This window comes from Pantherophis guttatus, chromosome 6 (assembly GCF_059756535.1).
Source record: "Pantherophis guttatus breed Tessera chromosome 6, ASM5975653v1, whole genome shotgun sequence".
NCBI classification, from domain to species: domain Eukaryota; kingdom Metazoa; phylum Chordata; class Lepidosauria; order Squamata; family Colubridae; genus Pantherophis; species Pantherophis guttatus.
Genome location: NC_142068.1, coordinates 1,194,559 through 1,217,500, shown reverse-complemented (window position 1 = coordinate 1,217,500; position 22,942 = coordinate 1,194,559). Strand labels below are relative to the sequence as shown.

The following is a 22,942-nucleotide window of genomic DNA, read 5'->3' as shown; positions in this document are numbered from 1 at the left end:
TGGGGCAAAACTCATGTAATAGCTGTCTCACTCAACAACAGAAATTTTGAGCTCAGTTCTGGTTGTAGGTAGAGGATTCATTGCATTGGCATCCTTCCGTCTCCAGAGACTCTGGTATCGTGCTCTGGAAAGAGGTCCTAAAACAGCATCTGGTGTGACTAAAAAGGCCAATTGGAGAGTGGCCATCAATCCCTTCCACACGGAGGGCAGATCCATTCCGTCCCCTGCCCACCCCAAAGATTTCGCTGGTTCCAGGACTGCCTTTTTGCCTCAGCCTGCCGAACAAGTTTCTCTTCGAATTGGAGAAGGCCAAGCTGCGTCTTTAGCCTCCAAGCTGAACGATCAGAGGTCAAGGTTTCCCAGTTGTTAATGTCCACTCCCAGGACCTTTAGGTCCCTCTTGCAGATATCCTTGTATCGCAGCTGTGGTCTCCCTCTGGGGCGCTTTCCCTGCACTTGAAAGGATTACCTTTAAAGGTAATGACCGACACCCCCAGAATCCCCCTGGCGTTGGGTGCCCAGAATCCCCCTGGCGCCCAATGCCACTCACATAGTGGGGGTGTTACATGCGTGACCCCAGGCGTGCCCAGATGTGCTCGTGCAACCACCTTCTGCGCCAGCTGCAGTTCCTCGATGCTCTTCAGGTGATGCCCCCAGAGCATCAGAAATCTGGGGTTCGATTATGGTCATATGTCGAGGACTACTGGCATTGGGGTTTCATTGCTTTAAGCCACCTGGAGTCATCAAGACTCTCATTTCTTAATATAAAAATATAAAATAAATATAAAATATAAAAATAAATAAAAAATACCCGTCATTTCACTCTTCTTCAGAGTCCACCTTTGACTTTCATGAGCTCGTGGCTTCCCAACTGTTTCCCAACTGTCCTTGCTCTAAGCCAGCCTGGGGACTTAATCAATCAATCAATATATCAATCAATCAATCAATCAATCAGAATCAATCCAAGGAGCCTTGGTGGAGCAGCGGACTAAAGTGCTGTTAAAGTAGCACTTAGCTGCCAGCTGCCTGCAATTACTGCAAGTTCAAATCTCACCAGGCTCAAGGTTGACTCAGCCTTCCCTCCTTCCGAGGTAGGTAAAATGAGGACCCGGATTGTGGGGGCAATAAGCTGACTTTGTATAAAAAAGAACACCACTTAAGGGGGGGGGGGCGAAAGCCCTACTAAGCAGGTATATACAAAAGTATGAAGGCTATTGCTTAACGCATTGTAAGCCGCCCTGAGTCTCCGGAGAAGGGCGGCATATAAAATCGAAACAATAAATAAATGAATAAATAGAGCTGGAAGGCCCCTTGGAGGTCTTCTATTCCAACCCCCTGCTCAAGCAGGAGACCCTATACCATTACAGACAAGTGACTGTCCACTTTAAGACTGTCTTCTTAAAAACCTCCAGGGATGAAGCACCCACAACTTCTTGTGGCAAGCTGTTCCACTGGTTGATTGTCCCCACCATTAGGAAGTTTCTCCTGAATTGCAGGTTGCTTCTCTCCTTAGTTTGCATTCATTGCTTGGGTCACTGGTGCTCTCTGAACTGGGCTGTTTATATATAGAATGGATGAGCTGGAAGGGACCGTGGAGGTCTTCTAGACCAGCCCCTTGCTCAACCAGGAGAACCTAGACCATTGCAGAGAAGTCATTGTCTAGACCAGGGCTGTCAAACGTGCGGCCTGTGGGCTGGATATGTCACCAGCTGGCCACGCCCCCGCCCAGTTTAGGGAAGGGGGGCGGAAATCCTGATATGTCACGTGACACCACCGTGATGCTGCAAGTTTGACAGCCCTGTCAAGATCCTTCTTAAACACAACTTTTTCCAAAGCCTCAACATCTTTTTTGCAATGTGGAGACCAAAACCGGATGCAGGATTCGAGGTGTGGCCTTACTAAGGCTTTTTAAAGCGGTACTAATCCTTCACGTGAGTTTGATTCAATGTCCCTGTTTATACAACCAAGGATCGTATCAACTTATTTGGCTGCTGCCGCACACGGCTGGCTCACGTTTAAAGGACCATCCACGAGGACTCCAAGGTCCCTCTCACAGTTCCTGTTTTGGAGCCAGGTTTCGCCTAATCTGTACTCGTCCCTTTCGGTTTTTCCTGCCTAAATGTAAAACTTTGCTTTTCTCCACATTCATTTTCGTGTAGTTGGATGGGGCCCATTGTTCAAGTCTGTCGAGATCTTTTTGGATCCTGAGCTTGTCTTCTGGGCTGTTGGCTGTTCCTGCCAGCTTAGAGTCAATCTGCAAATTGGATGAGTTCCCCTTCTATCCCTTCATGTAAATCATTTATGGAGATATTGAAGAGTACTGGGCATAATATGGGACCCTGTGGTACCCCACTGCTTACTTCTATGTGAATGTAGTACCATTTTCTTGTTTTCTTGCAGACATTTCATGACCCAACTAGGAAACATCATCAGTGCTAGAAGGGAGTGGGGTTTGCTTTCTATTTATATACAATATAAGCTTGGAAGATGGAGATTGAACAGAATAACAGAATTGAAGGTAGCTTGGAGGTCTTCTAGTCTAACCCCCTTCTCAAGCAGGAGGACCTATACTATTTCAAGACAGATCGTTGTCCAGTCTCTTCTTAAAAGCCTCCAAGGATGAAGCAGCCACAACGTCTGGAGGCAACTTCTGTTCCACTGGTTAATTGTTCTCACTGCCAGGAAATTTCTCCTTAATTTTAGGTTGCTTCTCCTCCTTGATTAGTTTCCATCCATTGATGGAGCCTTGGTGGCGCAGCAGATTAAAGTGCTGTTAAGTAACACCAGCTGCCTGCAATTACTGCAAGTTCGAATCTCGCCAGGCTCAAGGTTGACTCAGCCTTCCATCCTTTCTAAGGTGGGTAAAATGAGGACCCAGTTTGTGGGGGCAATAAGCTGACTTTGTATAAATATACAAAAGTATGAAGGCTATTGCTTAACGCACTGTAAGCCGCCCTGAGTCTCCGGAGAAGGGCGGCATATAAAATTGAACCAATAAATAAATAAATAAATAGATGGATGGATGGATGGATGGACTTCTGACGAGCCTCTTTCACCATCATCAGATCCTGATTTCTCCCCTGATCATGGTTAGAGCGATAAGCAGCAGCTGCAGCAGGAGCAGCCTGCCCGTTTAGAGGGGAGGGAGAAAGGCATGTAAGAGCAGAGCCGGTGAAAAAACTGCAGACATGATGTAAGAGGGGGCAGAGGCAGCCTTTGGAGGCTCCATCCGAGACTATAAAAGACCAGAGAGAAAAAAGGGAACTCAGAGGATCCGGTTGGGGAGATCTACTCAGAAAGGGAAGGCCACTTGGGGAATTTGTTCCAAGGGATCTGTGACTCCTGGCAAAGGTGAGTGGGCAGCTACCAACTTTGTTCTCTCGTCTCTGTTTTTTTTTTTTTTTTTTTTGCCTGGGGGAATCAAAAATGAGTTTCCTTGGATTGCTGCAAAGCCACAATCGCTTCAGCGAAGGGCAGGAAAGTTTTGAAAAGTTTTGAAAAGGATAAATATCTGGGCTCCCCTCTTCCGTTCAGCCTGCAGTTTGGGGTTTCTTTCCCACTCGCTGAGAGGATGGAGTGATGAAAATCCTCCCCAGAAAGGAGGAGAAGACTTCCAAGGCCCCTTCCAGCCTTATAGGATTCTAATTCTCAAATATTTGAAGAGTGGGTGATTTTCTCTTCACCGTGAGGAATTAAAACTGAAATAATAGCAGCATTTAAATTCTGCTTTTTAGGGGGTCAAGAGGTTTGCAATAGAAAGAAATGGAGGAGATTCTTCTGGAGGACGTGACAGGGGAAGCCTCACACCAGAAGGGAGTCAGATTAAGAATGAATGAGTTGGAGGGAACCCTGAGGGCCATCTAGTCCAGCCCCTGTTCAGCCTGGGAACCCTTTGCAATCAGTGGCCTGCTTCCACCCACCACCCTTTGGAAAGCAAACGGTGAAGAAGACCCCCCCGTCTCTGTCCTGACTGTCTCCTTACTTGGTGACTTCTGAAATCACTAAATTCTTCTTCACGTCCCACCTGAGTCCTTTCATGTCCACCTCTTGACTGTCGACCTGCTCCCAGTTTTAACAGCAAAGAGCCCTTCCCGCTCCTTCCTTTCCAGACACCCCGGGAAGACTGCGTAGAGTTTTGGTTGCCACGATACAAAAAGGATGTTAAGACTTTGGAAAGTCTAAAAGATGAAGAACGGTTGCAGCAATAGGATAGGTCCAGTCTAGAGAAAAGAAGGACTGGAGGGAGAATGGAATGGGAATAGAATAGAATGCAGAACAGAACAGAACAAATAGAATAGAATAGAATAGAATAGAATAGAATAGAATAGAATAGAATAGAATAGAATAGAATAGAATAGAATAGAATAGAATCATGGAGGACTTCTAGTCCAACCCTCTCCTCAAGCAGGAGACCCTATAACATTTGAGACAAATGGTTGTCCGATCTCTTCTTAAAAAGCTCCAGTGATGGAGCACCCACAACTTCTGGTGGCAACTTCTGTTCCACTGGCTAATTGTCCTCACTGTTAGGAAATTTCTCCTTAATTCTAGGTTGCTTCTCTCCTTGATGCATTTCCATCCGTTGCTTCTTCTCCTGCCTTCTGGGGCTTTGAAGAATAAGTTGACCCCCTCCTTTTTGTGGCAGCCCCTCAAATACTGGAAAACTGCTACCATGTCCTCCCCAGTCCTTTTTTTCTCTAGACTGGCCAAACCCAAATCCTGCAGCTGTTCTTCGTATGTTTTATTCCCGTTTGATCCTCTTGGTTGCTCTTCTCTGCACTTTTTCCAAAGTCTCAACCTCCTTTTTGTAGTATGGTGATCAAAACTGGATCCAGAGTATTCCAGGTATGGCCTTACTTAGGGTTTATAAAGTGGCACTAATACTTCACGTGATTTTGATTCTATGCCTCTGTTTATATAACCCAGCATTGTATTAGCTGTTTTGGATGCTGCTGTACACGGATGGCTCATATTCAAGTAATCATGATAACAATCTTCCAACATTCGAGAAGGGGGGGGAGGTCAAGTTATTCCCCAAAGCACCAAAAGGCAGGACAAGAATCAATGGATGGAAATTAATCAAGGAGAGAAGCAACTTAGAACTAAGGAGAAACTTCCTAACAGTGAGAGCACCAAGGAACCCACAGTCCTCCTATTCTCCTCTTCCTCCTCTTCGTAACCACTATTCTCTTCTAGAATTGATGGTGTTACCTAGCTTTCTTTCTTTCTTTCTTTCTTTCTTTCTTTCTTTCTTTCTTTCTTTCTTCTTCTTCTTCTTCTTCTTCTTCTTCTTCTTCTTCTTCTCCTTCTCCTTCTCCTTCTTCTTCTCCTTCTCCTCCTCCTCCTCCTCCTCCTCCTCCTCCTCCTCCTCCTCGTAACCCCTATTCACTTCTAGCATTGATGATGTTACCTAGTTTGGGTCATGAAATGCCTGCAGGAGAAGAAGGAAGCTCAGAGACCAGCCAGGACCCCTCATGTCAACCGCGAGCTTCATGTCTTTCTCATTTTCTCCAAACTTTGAGTGTGGCCCTTTGTTCAAGTCTGCCAAGATCTTTTGGGGTCCTGAGTTTATGTCCAGGAGTAGTTTTCCTCTGCTGTGCCCCACCCGAAACACCCTCCCCCCACCTTGGAGGACGGGGAGCAGGCTGGCCAGGCAGCATTTTCCATCCGGGAAAGAATTTCTGCCTGGGAACGGAAGTCCTTGACAGTTTGCAAGATTGGTGTGGCTGGGCAAGTAAATTTAGACCCATCTTTGCTTGCTTTGGGCAAAGGAACAAAACTGAAATAAATCACCCTAAGAAAGGCAGAGGGTTCTAAGGAAACGCCTGATCTTACTGGGCTATATTTGCAGATAGTCCCCGACTTACAACATTCACTCAGTGACCATTCAAAGCTACAACAGTACTGAAAATAGCGACTTAGGGCCGTCTTTCACATTTACGACGGTTGCAGCATCCCCCGTGGTCATCTCCTTTTAACGACCCCATAATCCCTTGTGGGGTGGAGTTCTGGGCAACTGAATGGAGCTAGCAAGAGTGTTTACTGGCCGGATGCCTTTCCTGTCGCCAATGCGGAGTTTTGCTCAGCAGATAAATTCTCATCGCACCCAGAGAGAGAACTATCTGCCTCTACCTAGGATCGAACTCACAGCCTCCTGATTGTGAGGCGAGAGCTCCACCTCGGGGCCACCGCACCACTCTGCAGCATCCTGTGGTCACGTGATCAAAATTCAGAGGCTTGGCAACTGGCATGTACTTACGACGGTTGCAGTGTCCCAGGGTCACGTGATTCTCTTTTGTGACCTCCTGACAAGCAAAGACAATGGGGGAAACCAGATTCACTTAACAACCTGTTAATAACTTAACAAATGCAATGATTCACTTAACAACAGTGGCAAGAAAGGTCCTAAAATGGGGCAAAACTCACTTAATGTTTCACTTAGCAACGTAGATTTTGGGTTCAGTTGTGGTGGTAACTCAAGGACTACTTGTATTTCTTTGCCGCTTTGCCTTTTAAGAAGGGACTGGACAACCCCTTGTCTGAAATGGTCTAGGGAATCCTGCCTGAGCAGGGGGTTGGACTAGAAGACCTCCAAGGTCCCTTCCAACCTTATATGATTCTAATTCTCAAATATTTGGGGCGTGTGATTTTCTCTTGACTCAGCTCACCGTGAGGAATTAAAACTGAACTAATAGCAGCCATCTCCTTGCTTGATGGATTTCGGAGTCACTCAATTCTTCTTCCGGTCCCACCTGAGTCCTTTCGTTTCCACCTCTTGACTGTTGATCTGCACCCAATTTTGGGAGGAAGATGGAGCACCCACGACTTCTGGTGGCAAGCTGTTCCGCTGGTTAATTGTCCTCCCTGTTAGGAACTTTCTCCTCAGTTCCAGGTTGCTTCTCTCTTTAATTAGTTTCCATCCATTGTTTCTTGTCCTGGTGCTTTGGAAAATAAATTGAGCCCCCCTGCTTTGGAGCAGCCCCTCAAATACTGGAACAGTGCTATCATGTTGCCCCTAATTCTCCTTTTCTTTAGACAAGACATACCCAATTATTGCAAACATTTCTCCCTGTCCGGAAATTTCTCCTTAGTTCCAGGTGGCTTCTCTCCTGGATCAGTTTCCATCTGTTGCTTCTTGTGCTGCCTTCAGGTGCCTTGGAGAATAGGTGGCCCCCCTCTTCTTTCTGGCAACCCCTCAAATACTAGAAGACTGCTATCCTGTCTCCCCTGGTCCTTCTCTTCACTAGACTAGCCATGCTGAGTACTTAATAGATTAACAGAGTTGGAAGGGATCTTGGAGGTCATCTAGTCCTACCCCCGCCCAAGCAGGAGACCCTACACCATTTCTGACAGATGGCTGTCCAGTCTCTCCTTGAAAGCTTCCAGTGGTGAAGTTCCCACAACTTCTGTTCCATGGGTTGATTGCTCCCACTGTCAGAAAATTCCTCCTTATTTCCAGGTTGAATCTCTCCTTGGTCAGTCTCCATCCATTATTCCTTGTCTAGCTTTGGAAAATAGCTTGACCCCCTTCCTACTCTCTGGGGCAGCCCCTCAAATATTGGAAGATGCTCTCCTGTCTCCCCTGGTCCTTCTCTTCACCAGACCAGCCATGTCTTCTGTCCATCTATGGTTCATTCAGATATCTTCCTTCCTTCCTTCCTTCCTTCCTTCCTCTTTCTTTCTCTCTCTCTCTCTCTCTCTCTTCTTTCTCTTTCTTTCTTTCTTGTGCTTTGGAAAATAGCTTGACCCCTTCCTCTCTGTGGCAGCCCCTCAAATATTGGAAGATGCTCTCCTGTCTCCCCTGGTCCTTCTCTTCACTAGACCAGCCAGGCCCAGTTCCTGCAACCGTTCATCGTATGTCTTAGCCTCCAGTCCCCTCATCATCCTGCTTGCTCTTCTCTGCACTCTTTCCAGAGTCTGAACATCCTTTTTTTGTAGTGTGGTGACCAAAACTGGATGCAGAATTGCAGGTGTGGCCTTTCTAAGGCTTTACTAAGCAGTACTAATCCTTCACCTGATTTTGATTCTATGCCTCTGTTTATACAACCATGGATTGTATTGGGTAGATTGCATTATTATCCTGGATTGTATTAGCCTAGGCATCCCGAGTTCCGGCAACCGTCCATCAAGCCTTCATCCCTTTCCGCATGTGAGATGTTTCCCCCCCTGGACTGATCCTGACCTCCTATGGGGAGAGCGAGAAGCCCCTTCCGTGTGGCCTCTGCTTCTGCATTGCTTCGGTTGTGGTCACATTGTCTTTTATAGCACAGCCCCCATATTGTGTTTATTTGGATTAGCCTTAAATTTAGCTCCAGAGAACAGCAGCGCAGACCATTTATTTTTACATCTCCCATTTCTGCATCTTGATAATAAGGAAGCAGCTCCTACCTCACCCACCGACTGCAGCTTCTCACTGTGGTGATGAGTCCAGTATTTAACTTCTTCCTTCCTCTTTCCCTCCCTCCCTCCCCTTCCCTCCCTTCCCTTTTTCCTCCTTCCCTCCCTCCCTCCCCTCTTCCTTCCTTCCTTCTTTCCCTCCCTCCCTTTTTCCTTCCTCCCTTTCTATCCCTTTCTTCTTTTCCTTTTTCTTTCTTTCTTTTCTCTCTCTCTCTCTTTCTTCTTTCTTTCTTTCTTTCTTTCTTTCTTTCTTTCTTTCTTTCTTTCTTTCTTTCTTTCTTTCTTTCTTTCTTTCTTTCTTTCTTTCTCCTTCTTCCTTTCTCCCTTCTTTGCAGGAGTTTCACCCTCGGAGCCCCTCACCCTCTTTGCTATTTTTCCTCTGCACTTATCTCTGATTTTCAGTATCCGTTTCGCATTCTTGGTAACCAAAACCGGGCCCACTTTTCCAGCTGTGGCCTGATGGAGGCAGCATCGTGCAGGGCTCTCTCTCCCGGTGATCTCAGCATCCTCCTTCTGTGAATGGAGCCCAAGGTCTCATTGGCTCTTTTGGCCGCTGCAGCTCAGAGCTGGCTCCTGCTTCATCTGTGGCCTTGCAAAACACCAGCTCCTTCTCCCGTGTTCAGCCAGGTATTACCTGTCCTGTTACCTGTCTTTCCTTGGGCAGCAAGCGCCTTCTTTAGGAGCCTGGATTAGTGAGGATTTTATCACAGAATAACAGAGTTGGAAGGGACCTTGCAGGTCATCTAGTCCAACCCCCACCCAAGCAGGAGCCCCTACACCACTTCTGACCAATGGTAGTACAGTCTCTTCTTGAAAGCCTCCAGTGATGAAGCTCCCACAACTTCCGAAGGCAACTTCTGTTCCATTTGTTCTCACTGTCAGGAAATTTCTCCTTAGTTCTAAGTTGCTTCTCTCCTTGATTAGTTTCCATCCATCACTTCTTGTCCTGCCTTCAGGGGCTTTGGAGAATAGCTTGACCCCCTCTTCTCTGTGTTAGCTCCCCCAAATATTGGAAGATGCTATCATGTCACCCCAGATCCTCCTTTTTATTAAACTAGACATACCCAGTTCCTGCAACTATTCTTTTATATTTTAACCTCCAGTCCTCTAATCATCTTTGTTGCTCTTCTCTGAGCTCTTCCTGATCTGATCTGAACTGAACTACCTTCTGTTCCAAAGCAGCAGTGAAGACAAATTCTACTTGTGGCTGAGTTGAGCATCTTTTGGGACTTTCTGAGAAAATAAAAAAAAAAAGAGTGCATTAATTCTAAAAAGGATCCAAGAATAAAAACCGAGAAGAAACTTGCAGTCTGGCAGCATTTTTGTTGTCAGCGAAGAGAGATTTGTACAGCTTTGTGAAGCTTGTGTTTGCAAAAGCTTTTCAGAAATCCTTGGGCACAAAGCCTGTCCTTCATAATCTTGTCTATGCGCTGCAGACACAGATCAGGGTTTTAAAAAATCGCATAGCCCCCATGCTTTTATTTTCCTGCTCCAAAGAAGAAAGCAGAAAGAATTGGTTCCAACTCAACCTCACTCGTGCACGCGGGAACAAGAGGCAGGATCTGCAAAGAGTGGGACAACCCCACTCACTCCTGACCCTGCGCCAAAACCACATCAGGTGGGGAGGAGAATTAGGCCTCCTCCTCCTCTTACGCAGAAATGTCTGTGCAGTTGAAATGGAGAGAGGGGTGGGCGAAGCTGTCAGTCTGTCTTTCCCCTAAGAGGAGAGCAATCCAGGGGTGAAATCCAGCAGGTTCTGACAGGTTCTGGAGAACCGGTAGCGGAAATTTTGTGCAGAGAGCTGGCAAATACCAACTCTGGCTGGCCCCAGAGTGGGGTGGGAATGGAGAGTCTGCAATATCCTTCCTCCAGGAGTAGGGAGGGAATGGGGATTTTGCAGTATCCTTCCCCTGCCATGCCCACCAAGCCACGCCCACAGAACCGGTAGTAAAAAAAATTGGATTTCACCCCTGGAGCAATCCTTTCGCTCAACCCTGGTGGCTCAGGGCCTGGTGGCTCAGCAGACTAATAGCATTGTGATTAACACCAGCTGTCTGCAATTACTGTAAGTTCGAATCTCGCCAAGGCTCAAGGTTGACTCAGCCTTCCATCCTTTCTAAGGTGGGTAAATTGAGGACCCAGTTTGTAGGGGCAATAAGCTGACTTTGTATAAATATACAAAAGGATGAAGGTTATTGCTTAACGCATTGTAAGCCGCCCTGAGTCTCCGGAGAAGGGCGGCATATAAATCAAATTTAAAAAAAAAAAAAACAGGAGCCAGCTGGAATGCAGAAATAAAGGTGGATTCCCTGACTGGGAACTATACTACAAAGCAGCGGCAGTGATGTGGATAAAGGACTGGATAAATCTAAAAAATAAAAGGATATTGGCAATAGAGGGTCACGATTTACAATTAGGCTGGCATGCATTTATTTGGGAGGGGGCAAATAAAATACTTATTTCCAGAGACACCAAGTCAGAGAAGCCCTTCTACATGTATGGGGGAAAATAAAGAAAAATCATTATACTAAAATACCAATTTGGCTATCAACCATGGAGGCGTTGATATACCCTAATGTATTGGATTTAGATAAAAAAGTAAGATACAAAGATGTATTAGATGATCAAGGGAAATTAAAAGCAAATCAAGAATTAAAACATCAAGGAATAGCTATAGATTGGGGCCCGTATCTGCAAATTCAGGGAAGATATAAAAAAGATCTAGAAAACTACGTCTTTTATAAGGAACAAAAAGAGTTTGATAAAATAGTACAGGGGACGGAGGAAAAAATGATAATGAAAGTACAACTATTTCTTGAGATTCAAAATGAAAGGAGAAACGGTCAAAGAAACTATGATAATTTGGGAAAAGAATTTTGGGTATACTATCGAATTAAGAATATTGGGAAAAATTATGGGAAGAAAATTATAAACGAACAATGTTGGCAACATGTAAAGAAAATTTATATAAAATGTTTTATTGTTGGCATTTACCCCCAGCAAGATTGGCGAAAACGTTCCCAAATAGATCAGCGGATTGCTGGAAATGCAAGCAGAACCAAGGTACATTTTTCCATATGTGGTGGACGTGTCCAGAAGCCAGGAAAGATTGGACTAAAATAAGAAGATGGTTAGAGGAACCCAGGCCAACCAAAGTCCTTAAAAGGCATTTTAAAAACTTCTGCCAATGGAAAGATTTATGGGGGTGTTGTCCTTTGTTTGATTTTGCTGTTTTAAATATCCCTCGGTGCTCTCTGAGCTTGGGGGTTCTCTTGCAGACATTTCATTACCCAATTAGGTAACATCATCAGTACTGAGATAATTTTCCCTAGTTGTGTCAGGAAACATCTGTAAAAAAAAAAAAAGTTCAGAGAGCACCAAGAAGCCCATAGTCCCCCCTCCACCTCCTCTTCCTCCTCCCCACAAACCCCACTCCCTTCTAGCACTGATGATATTCCCTAGTTGGGTCACGAAACATCTGCAAAAAAACTCTCCAAGCTCAGAGAGCAAATAGGACCCCACAATTCAGCTCTGACCCACCTCACAGGGTTGTTGTGGAAAAAATAAAAAAGGAAGGAATTGCATATGTTTGTCGCCTGGAGCTATTTATAAAATAATAAAGACAAGATAAAAATCTGAAATAAAAAAAATCAAAACTTTATTCTGTCTCTCTAAAATCCCGTATCTGAGCTACTTAGGAAAGTGCTAGCTTTCCATTTTGGCACTTTTGAAGCCACAAGCACATCGGACGGTCGTTGCCATCTGCACCAAATTGTTCTCTTTCTAACGTTGTGATGCTAAGCACAACCGAACACAATGATGAGCAAAACTGTGTCTCTTCCAGTACATGAAAACGCTTCGTATTTGTGCTTGGTAAGAAAAAAGGGACATCTTCCAATTTTTGCAGGCAAAAATGTCTAAATTGGACTTGTGCACCAAGATTTTGAAATGGGCCTCTTATTCTCTGTTCTTTGTGGATTTTTGTGTGAATTTTCACACAATTTCTTGGACATTTAACCAGGGAGAATCAAAGCCAATGAGACCCCTCGCTGGGGCTACAATGCAGCAGCCAGAGAGCACGAGCGCCATCTGCTGGTAGGTTGGAGCACATCAGCTAGTTCCTGCTGCTTTGACAAGGATCTTTCCTGGCCCAGAAATGGGTAGATTTAGAATTTAGAATAACAGATTACAGATTAATAGAGTTGGAAGGGACCTTGGAGATCATCTAGTCCAACCCCCTGCCCAAGCAGGAGACCCTACACCATTTCTGACAGATGGCTGTCCAGCCTCTTCTTGAAAGCTTCCAGGGATGAAGCTCCCACAACTTCTGAAGGCAACTTCTGTTCCATCGGTTGATTGTTCTCACTGTCAGAAAATTCCTCCTTATTTCCAGGCTGAATCTCTCCTTGGTCCGTTTCCATCCATTATTCCTTGCCTGTCCTTCAGGTGCTTTGGAAAATAGCTTGACCCCCTTCCTCCTCTCTGTGGCAGCCCCTCAAATACTGGAAGATGCTCTCCTGTCTCCCCGGTCCTTCTTCTCATTAAACTAGACATACCCAGTTCCTGCAACCCTTCTTCGTATGTTTTAGCCTCCAGTCCCCTCATCATCCTGGTTGCTTTTCTCTGCACTTTTTCTAGAGTCTCAATCTCTTTTTTTACATCGTGGTGACCAAAACTGGATGCAGTACTCTAGGTGTGGTCTTACTAGGGCTTTATAGAGTGGTATTAGTACCTCCCTTGATCTTGATTGTGTCCCTCTGTTAATTCAGTTTAGGACTGCATTGGCTTCTGGTTGCTGCTGCACACGGCTGGCTCATGTTTAGCTGGTTATCCACTAAGACTCCAAGATCCCTCTCCCAGTCACTGCTATTAAGCCTGGTTTCCCCCAGTCTATATGTGTCCTTTTGGTTTTTCTTACCTAAGTGTAGGACTTTACTTTTCTCTACACTGAATTTCATTTTGTTAGATAGGGTCCAGGGTTCAAGTCTGTCAAGATCCATCTAACTTTATTGTCATTTTAAATATACACTAATTGGCATACTTTAAAGTGAAATTTTGTTTTATTTATTAATTAATTTATTAATTTAATTTGTATACCGCCCTTCTCCCAGAAGGGACTCAGGGCGGTGAACAGCCAAAATTAAGAAACATACAAATGCAAAAGTTAAGATAATTAAAAGAATTAAATCATTGGCTACCCAAATTTAAAACCCCAAATCCATAAAATTTAAAATCCCAATTAAAAACCATTTAGGCTAGGCCGGCTTGATGAAATAAAAACGTCTTCAGGGCTTTACGGAAGGTCCGGAGGTCCGGGATCAATCGTATTCCAGGAGGCAGCTCATTCCACAGGGCGGGTGCCCCCACAGAGAAGGCTCGCCCCCTGGGGGCCGCCAGCCGACATTGCCTGACCGACGGCACCCCGAGGAGGCCCTCTCTGTGAGAGCGTATTGGCCAGTGGGAGGTTATCGGTAGCAGCAGGCGGTCTCGCAAATACCCTGGCCCTAAGCCATGGAGCGCTTTAAAGATGAGAACCAACACCTTAAAGCGCACCCGGAAGACCACCGGGAGCCAATGCAGCTCGCGCAGGAGAGGTGTTACGTGGGAGCGCCACGTCACTCCCATAATCACCCGCGCGGCCGCATTCTGCACCAGCTGGAGCCTCCGGGTGCTCCTCAGGGGGAGCCCCATGTAGAGAGCGTTACAGTAGTCCAGGCGTGACGTAACCAAGGCATGAGTGACTGTGCACAAGGAGTCCCGATCCAGAAAGGGGCGCAACTGGCGTATCAGGCGAACCTGATAAAAAGCCCCCCTGGCCACGGCCGTCATATGCTCTTCTAAAGACAGCCGTGTGTCCAGGAGGACGCCCAAGTTGCGAGCCCCCTCTGTGGGGGTCAGTGACTCGCCCCCAATAGCCAGCGATGGCACCAGCTGGCTATACCGGGACGCCGGCATCCACAGCCACTCGGTCTTGGAAGGGTTGCCTGTTCCTCCCCATCCAGACCCGCACGGCCTCCAGACACTGGGACATCACTTCGAGGGCATCATTGGGGTGGTCTGGGGTGGAAATGTACAGCTGAGTGTCATCAGCGTACAGATGGCATCGCACCCCAAAACCACGGATGATCTCACCCAGCGGCTTCACATAAATGTTGAACAGGAGCGGCGAGAGGACCGACCCTTGCGGCACCCCGCAAGCAAGGCGCCTCGAAGTCGACCTCTGCCCCCCTGCCAACACAGACTGCGACCGGTCAGAGAGATAGGAGGAGAACCACCGCAGCACGGTGCCTCCCACCCCCAGTCCCTCCAGCCGGTGCAGCATGATACCATCATCGATGGTATCAAAAGCCGCTGAGAGGTCTAACAGGACCAGAACAGAGGAACAACCCCTGTCCCGAGCCCTCCAGAGATCATCCACCAATGCGACCAATGCCGTCTCCGTGCTGTACCCAGGCCTGAAGCCGGACTGGCACGGATCTAGATAGACGGTTTCATCCAGGAACTGTGGGAGCTGTCGTGCAACCACACTCTCCACAACCTTCGCAACAAAGCGAAGGTTGGAGACCGGACGATAGTTTGCCAAAACGGCCGGGTCCAGAGAAGGCTTCTTGAGGAGGGGCCTCACCACCGCCTCTTTCAAGGCGGGAGGCAAGCTAATTGTTTGCATGCTAATATATCTTTTTAAAAAAATTATTTGTATTTTTTATTGAGAAAGTTAAAATACAAATTCCCCAAGAGAGAAAAAGAATAGTTTACCAAAAAAAATTATCAAAACTTCAAAAAAACATGTATTAAAAAAAAAGAAATAAGATTTCACTTAACCTTTCTGCCTTTTTTCTTTTTTTAGTGCATGCTAAAATATCTTGTGCCCTCCGGGAAAAGCTCAGACAAGCCCTCCCCTAGTAACTTCTTCCTGCAAAGTTAAGAAACCAGCTGTTTTCTTTTGCAGATGCAGCCCTGCCAGCAGACAGTGGGATACCTCATCCTGACACTTCTGCTCCTCTGGCAGCCCAGGAGAGCCTTCCAGGCACAGGGCATGCAAGAGGTAAATGGGGGGGGAGGGAGGGGGCTGAGCCGACCCTCTGCCCGTGGTTGGCCAAAATCACTGGGTGGTGACTTTCTCTGTCCTGTGGCTTTCTTGCTTGGGGTGAGCTCATGTGGTGAGAGTTTCTTTCTCGCCAAATTTTCCAGAGTTTTCAGGTGTGTTCACGTGTAATTGGGAAAGACCTTGGGAGACGGAGGAAGGGAAGTTAGCAAGGGAACAGATAGATTAGAGGCAGCTGAGCCCTCAGCTGCATAATGGATGGAGAAAAGAGGCTCCGAAGGGACTTTCCTTAGTTTCTCAGGCTGCAAAGAGACGGTGGGAAATCTGTCCTTTCAGACAGCTTTAAAGAACAGTCAGATAAGAAATAACTTAGCCTATTTGAATGATGGGTGGTGGGGGGGAAAGAGGCTCAGAAGAAACCCTCCCTATTTTCTCAGGATATAAAAAAGACAGTGGGAGATTTGTACTTTCAGGTTTACAAGATTTTATTAATGGAGCTTGAAAACTGGTAAGAGTAAGAATAAGATCATCTTTATTGTCATTTTTACTGGGGGCACACATTAAAAATGAAATTCCATGGCCTCCTCTCAAAAGTGTACACATACTTACATACATATAGACATGCTATGTACATACATATGTATACACCTACACCCATACGTATAAATACATATAAATGTTAATCACTGTCAATCTTGAATATATGGTGGAATTGGAAAGATGAAGTTTGAAAAGGTTGATACTGCATGGAACAGAGAAGAGGCACCGTAGCCCACAGCTGCATAATGGATGAAGAAAAGAGGCTCAGAAGGGACCCTCCCTAGTTTCTCAGGCTGTAAAACAGATGGTGGGAAAATTGTACTTTCAGACTTGCAAGATTCTATTAATGTTGGTTTAGGAAACAGTCAGATAAGAGGCAAGGAATATAAATCCATCTTCCACCATTCAGTCAGAGCTGAAGAATGGGAACAGGAGCCTGAGTGGCGCAGCAGACTAATGCTACAGTTAAAGGTAGTTTTTAGCTTCCAGCTGCCTGCAATTACTGCGAGTTCAATTCTCACCAGGCTCAAGGTTGACTCAGCCTTCCATCCTTTCTAAGGTAGGTAAAATGAGGACCCGGTTTGTGGGGGCAATAAGCTGACTTTGTATAAATATACAAAAGTATGAAGGCTATTGCTTAGCGCATTGTAAGCCGCCCTGAGTCTCCGGAGAAGGGCAGCATATAAATCAAATTAAAAAAAAAAAAAAAGAATGGCCCACAGCTGCATTATGCATGGAAAGGGAGGCTCAGAAGGGACCCTCTTCTGATGGGAGGTTTATTTTTTCAGATGTCCAAGATTCTGTTAAGGCACCTTTGCAATAAAGTAGAATTAGCTCACCTGGTCAAGTTTCCTGTTTGGTCTACCTAATAAGACGGACATCTTGCTACCCTCAGTCAGGGTCAACATCATTTAGTGAGGGTGGCAGGAAGCAAAAAACACCCACAGGAGTTTTAAATAATAAAGTCTGCTGGCTGAGGAATTCTGGGAGTTGAAGTCCACAAGTCTCAAAGTGGCCGGGTTTGGAGACTTCTGGACACACCCAGTTCCCACAACCATTTATTGTATGTTTTCCAGGAGACGTCTGCCAGATCTTTAGGCTGGAGATTTAGGGGAGACCTTGAGACCTTCTGCCTGCATAGCCACTGTCCCTTCACTCTCCATCTTCTTTTATGTCACAGCAGCCCCTTGACCCCGCGCTCGGCCCTGGCCCAGGACGGCTTCCTCCTTCCAGGGAAGAGAAGTCCACGACTGACCTGGTGGCCAAAATGTTATTCCTGAACGAACTGGTGTCCTTGGAGAACGACGTCTTTGAGACCAAGAAGAAGAGAAGCTTCACTGGATTTGGTTCACCCCTCGACAGGCTTTCAAAGGGCCTGAAGACCAAGCAGAGGTGGGTGACTCCTCCTTCTCCTCCTCCTTCTTCATACTTGCTGCTCTTGAGGTGATTGATGACGATGTTCTCCATTCAGTCGTGTCCGATTCTTGGTCATCCTCTGGGCCAGGTGGTCTCTCCACCTCTTCCAGTCTTGCTCTGCTTCTTTGAGTTGTTCAGGGCTCTGGCTGGGGTCAGAATTGATGGTCTCCAGCCACCCTTGTTCTTTGGAGGCCTGGTTTCCTTTGACCGCTCACTCTTCCCAACACAACTGCTTTCTCCGATGAATTCTCCTGCATCACGGGATCAAAGTAAGGGAGATGCAGTTTCCTGATATTGCTTTCTTTCAATCAGAATGGAGCTGGAAGGGACCCTGGAGATCTTCTAGTCCAGGGGTCTCCAACCTTGGCAACTTTAAGACCTGTGGGCTTCAACTCCCAAAATTCCTCAGCCAGCAAAGCTGGCTGAGGAATTCTGGGAGCTGAAGTCCACAGGTCTTAAAGTTGCCAAGGTTGGAGACCCCTGTTCTAGTCCAACCCTCTGCTCAAGTAGGAGACCCTACACCATTTTAATCCAATCTCTTCTTAGAAACCTCCAGTGATGGAGCTCCCACAACTTCTGGAGGCATCTTCTGTTCCACTGGTTGATTGTCCTCATTTGTCAGAAAATTTCTCCTTAGTTCTAGGCTCATTCTTGTGACCTGTCTGGTTTGAGGTGGTTACTGCTAGGGAAATTGAGTTGGTGGAATTGGTTGGAAGACTACCCAAGACCACCCAAGAACATCCATGGGGTTAAGATCCTGCTTTGCAGCTTCACGTACGCATCTCCTTGAGTTACAACAGTTCAAAGTTCCAACAGCACTTTGAAAAAAGTGACTTATGGACCGTTGTTCACAGTTACGACCACATGCTCCCCATGGCCTCCCCATGGTCATGTGATCAAAATTCAGAGGCTTGGCGACTGGTTCATATTTACGACGGATGCAGTGTCTTGGGATCACGTGATTCCCTTTTGCGATCTTTTGGCAAGCAAAGCCAATGAGGAAGTTAGGTTCTCTTAACACCCGGGTTACTCACTTAACAACTAGAGTGATTCACTTAACAACTTTGACAAGAAAGGTTGTAAAACAGGGCAAAAGTCATGTAACAACAGTCTTGCTTAGCAACAGAAATTTACAATTGTGACTGTAAGGACTATCTGTATTTATGGTGGTTTCCGTTCAAGTCCCAACTAGATGTGACAGGTGTGGAATGAACTGGATGGAAACTCACCCGGGAAAGAAGCAACCTGAAATTAAGGAGAAACTTCCTAACAGTGAGGACAACTAATCAGTGGAACAGCTTGCCACAAGAAGTTGTGGGTTCTCCATCACTGGAGGTTTTTAAGAAGAGGTTGGACAGCTATTTGTCCAGAATGATGTAGGGTCTCCTGTCTGAGCAGAGGGTTGGACTAGAAGACCTCCAGGGTGCCTTCCAACTCTGTTATTCCGCTATTCTGTTATTCTGAGGGGCTGCCCCAAAGAGGAGGGGGTCCATCTATTCTCCAAAGCACCAGAAAGCAGGACAAGAAGCAACAGATGGAAACTAATCATGGAGAGAAGCAACCTGGAATTGAGGAGAAATTTCCTGACGATGAGAACAATTAACCAGTGGAACTGCTTGCCACCAGAAATTGTGGGAGCTCCATCACTGGAGGTTTTTAAGAAGAGATTGGACAGCCATTTGTAATAGAGCAGGAAGGGACCTTGGAGGTCATCTAGTCCAACCCCTTGCTCACGCAGGAGACCTGTACCAGGGATTCGAACTGCCGACCTTTCTGATCGACAATCTCAGTAGGGGCTGGACTAGAAGACCTCCAAGGTCCCTTCCTGCTCTGTCTTTCTGTTATTCGGAATTCTATTTGGGAGCCAACTGAACGGAGGACCTGCAAGAATGACTTTTTTTAAGGCGTCAGCATGAAAGCAAATTGAGAAACGCCAAAGAGTGCAATTTGAGGAAAGGTTATATAAATGCCTGTGTCACAGGAGGGGAAAAATGAGGACCGCAAATGGTTTTCAAAATGCTGGAAAAATGGTATTCTTGGTGTGGCTAGGGAAACAAATGGCCCGAGTGGAAAAAGAGCTGTGAAGAAAATCAAAAACGCCTCAGTGACAAAGTGGATGTGCAGTCAGCCTAGGGTGCCTGCGAAGGCTGCAGCTGCGCCCCACAATCGGAAGAATGTGGGGATTGTTGTGCGCTTCAGAGAGACGGGGGGCCAGAATGAATGTGGAAATGAAAACGGGTGCTTTTATTTGGGAAAGGGGATTGCAAAATTCTGAAAGGATGCTAAAAAATGAACGAACCTGGGAAGGGTGATGAATCATTATGCCGAGCTGCAAGCTTTGCTCTTTAGCAGCTTTCTGAGAAATAAATGAATTTCGGAAAGGTGGTTTTGTTCGCGGACGTTTTGCAAACAGAAAAGAAAAAAAAGGAGGGGGACAGCACAAAAAGAAAAAAGAAAAAAATGGAGCTGGATGATGGAGCGTTTCGTGCAAAGCTGGAGCCGAAGGTCGATTCCCGAAGACGTTAAAAGCGATGCCTGATGGAAATGAAACATTGGAGAATAAATGAAATTCCTTAAAGAGGGTTCAGGGCGGAAGCGAGAATCGAAATACAGTGGATGATGTTCCTCTGTTTGTTGAAGGCATCGATGGAGGGATGGATGGATGGGTGCTGTGAGGGAAGGATTCTGCTGACCTTAGAGGTGTGTTGGGTGGGGATATGAAAATAGGAGTGCTTTTGTACCCAAGACTGGGGGGAGGGAGGAGGAGGAGGAGGGGGAGGGGGAGGAAGAGGACGACTGTGTAGAGCCCTTGGTGGTCTCTGAGCTGGGTTGTTTTCTTGCATGCATTTCATGACCCAACTAGGTAACATCATCAGTGCTAGAAGGGCAGAGGGGTTTGCTGATGGAGAAATTAATTCTACTCCTAATTTCATTTCATTTCATTGATTAGATCTGTATACCGCCCTACTCCCAAAGGACTCAAGGCGGTGAACAGGCACAGAATAAAACATATAAATACAAAAGTTAAAAAACTATAATTAAAACCAAATTAAATAATTTCGCCCGAGACAATTAAAATTCCCAATGATGTTCCGTAGTTGGGTCATGAGATATCTGCAAGTAAATAATCATGTTCAGAGAGCACTAAGGACCCCACAGTCCTCCTCCTCCCCCTCCCCCCATCTACATACCTCTCTCCCTTCTAACAGTGATGCTGTTCCCTAGTTGGGTCATGAAACATCTGCAAGAAATCAACCCAGCTCAGAGAGCACCAAGGACCCCCCAGTCTTTCTCCTCCTCTTCCTCCTCCCACAAACCCCCCTCCCTTCTAGCTGATGGTGTTCCCTAGTTGGGTCATGAAATGCCTGCAAGAAAACCTCCAAGCTCAGAGAGCACCAAGGACTCCACAGCCCACATTCTCTTCCATGAGTCGGCAGGAAGGCCCTGGGGACGGTGGGGTCTACTCTACCCGCCAGGCCTGGAAGAAGCCCCCGGACTCCTCCTCCTTGACTCCTGTCTTTCTTGCAGGAAAGTTGTGCCGCTGCCAAAGAAGCGGTTTGGACTTCCTCTGGACCGGATCGGCGTGAATCGCCTGAGCAGCTCCAGAGCTTAGGAGAAGCAGGTAAGACCAAGATTCCCACCCAAAGCCCATGTAAGCGTGTGCCAGGCGCCGCCCCCTCCCCACAGTCTCTTGCCAGGGGCTGGGGAGGGGGGCAGAGGGGGGCAGGGACGGACCCAGATGAAGAATTACGTTCCCGTTTTCCTCCTCCGTCTTCCATTGGTGGGAAGCTCTTGGAGGCTCCTCATGGAGGTCTCGACCTTCTCCCTATTCTAGGGCCACCTCCAGGGTTTTAAAAGCCTCTTGGGGGGAACTGCAACTGGGAGGAATCTGGGGGCTACGTGGGTCGAGTTTTCAAGGGACCCAAAAAACTGAATTGGCACCCTGGGCTAAATGGAAGTTTACTTTACTTTACTTATTATTATTTATGTTGTTATTTATTATTATTATTATACTATTTTATTTTATTTTACATTACGATTTTACTTTATTTACTTTATTTTACTTCATTTCACTTCACTTCTTTATTTTATTTTATTTTATTTTATTTCATTTATTACTTTATTTTATTATTTATTTCTATTTTAATTTGTATCCCACCTTTATTATTTTTGCAAATAACTCAAGGTGGCAAACATACTAATATTTCTTCCTCCTATTTTCCCCACAACAACAATCTTGTGAGGTGGATTAGGCTGAGAGACTGGCGCAAAAGCTACCCAGCTGTCTTTCATGACTAAGGCGGGACAAGAACTCATCGTCTCCTGGTGATTGGCCCAAAGTCACCCAGGCGGCTTTCGTGCCTAAGGCGGGACTAGAACTCACCTGGTGATTGGCTCCAAAGCTTTCATGCCTAAGGCAGGACTCGAACTCAGAGTTTCCTGATTTCTAGCTTAGTGCCATAACCAGTAGACCAAATTGGCTCTCTTAAACATTAACCCAGATTTGCATGCCATGGCTAACACAGCCCTGATTGCGTAACTCGGTTTAACCTGGTTAAGGATATTAGCCAACATCAGGTGCCGTCTGGGTGCTGCTCCATCTGGGAGATTCAAACCGGAGGATTCCTCGCCAATCTTGCAAACCGAAAGCCTCGGATTCGATTCCTTCCATCTGCAGACGGGCTGGGAAAAATTCCTTCCATTGTGCTTTTCTCGTGGGTCAAAAGAGGGAAAGAATTAAATGCATCTGGAATATATAACCGCTTTTAATTCATTGGTTTAATCGCAATTTGTGTTTCTATTAAAACAAGCCTCCATAAAACTCTTTATTCCCACCCACTTGGCTTGTCGAACCCCCTCCATGGCCAGATGCAGCCCCCTCCTCCCAAATACCCACCTACCCACCTGGTCTGCTACGAAATTTGTCTTCCAGGGTAGAAGCTGGAAAGCTCCTTCTGATTCAGTTTCCCTTCCTTTCCTACAGATTCCCGCCTCCTGGAAGGTCCCCCCAGGCCTGGAGAAAGAACCGCTCTGCTCCCCCCAACCCATTTCTTCCCAAAGACGTTGCAATTAAGGGAACCTTTTGTTAAGCTGCTTCCTCTGTAGTTCTTTGCCCAGTATTTCTGGCTAATTTCGTTCTGTTCACTGACGCTCTGTCCTCCTGATAAACAGGCACAGAAAGGCTCTTTGTGTGTGTGTGTGTGTGTGTGTGTGTGTACATGTACTATATAAGAATTGCATTGCATGCCATTGACAATAAAATAAAAGGATGACTTTAGGCATTTGTAAGGTTCCTGGGCGGTTGTGTTGATGTCCTTCTTCCCGGACCGATTCACAAAAGTTGTGAGCACAGTTGTGGAGGGCTACAACTGAAGCTCTTTCCCAACTCTTTGCAGGTTGGGGGGGGGATTCTGGGAGTCACCCAGTTTTCAGCTGCCAAGGTTGAGAAACACTGTGGGGCCCTTGGTGCTCTCTGAGCTTGATGGTTTTCTTGCAGACGTTTCATGACCCAACTAGGGACCATCATCAGTTGATAGAGAAGATG

At 46.3% G+C, this 22,942-nt stretch overlaps 1 protein-coding gene across 1 annotated transcript; it reads left to right on the top strand.

The window, feature by feature from the left end:
- Positions 1 to 3,206: 3,206 nt before the first annotated feature.
- On the top strand, positions 3,207 to 22,675 carry OSTN (osteocrin). The gene is made up of 5 exons (XM_034424544.2): positions 3,207 to 3,350; positions 15,346 to 15,441; positions 17,162 to 17,373; positions 20,926 to 21,019; positions 22,382 to 22,675. The coding sequence occupies exons 2-4, from the start codon at positions 15,346 to 15,348 to the stop codon at positions 21,008 to 21,010; spliced, it is 393 nt and encodes a 130-aa protein (XP_034280435.1). The 5' UTR covers positions 3,207 to 3,350; the 3' UTR covers positions 21,011 to 21,019; positions 22,382 to 22,675.
- The last annotated feature ends 267 nt before the right edge of the window (positions 22,676 to 22,942 follow it).

Bases quoted from the DNA above. Each gene is read 5' to 3' on its own strand.
- OSTN (XM_034424544.2), top strand. From the start codon at position 15,346: ATGCAGCCCTGCCAGCAGACAGTGGGATACCTCATCCTGACACTTCTG. The intron at 15,442-17,161 runs GTAAATGGGGGG...TTTATGTCACAG, and splicing joins AGGCACAGGGCATGCAAGAG to CAGCCCCTTGACCCCGCGCT. The intron at 17,374-20,925 runs GTGGGTGACTCC...TCTTTCTTGCAG, and splicing joins GGCCTGAAGACCAAGCAGAG to GAAAGTTGTGCCGCTGCCAA.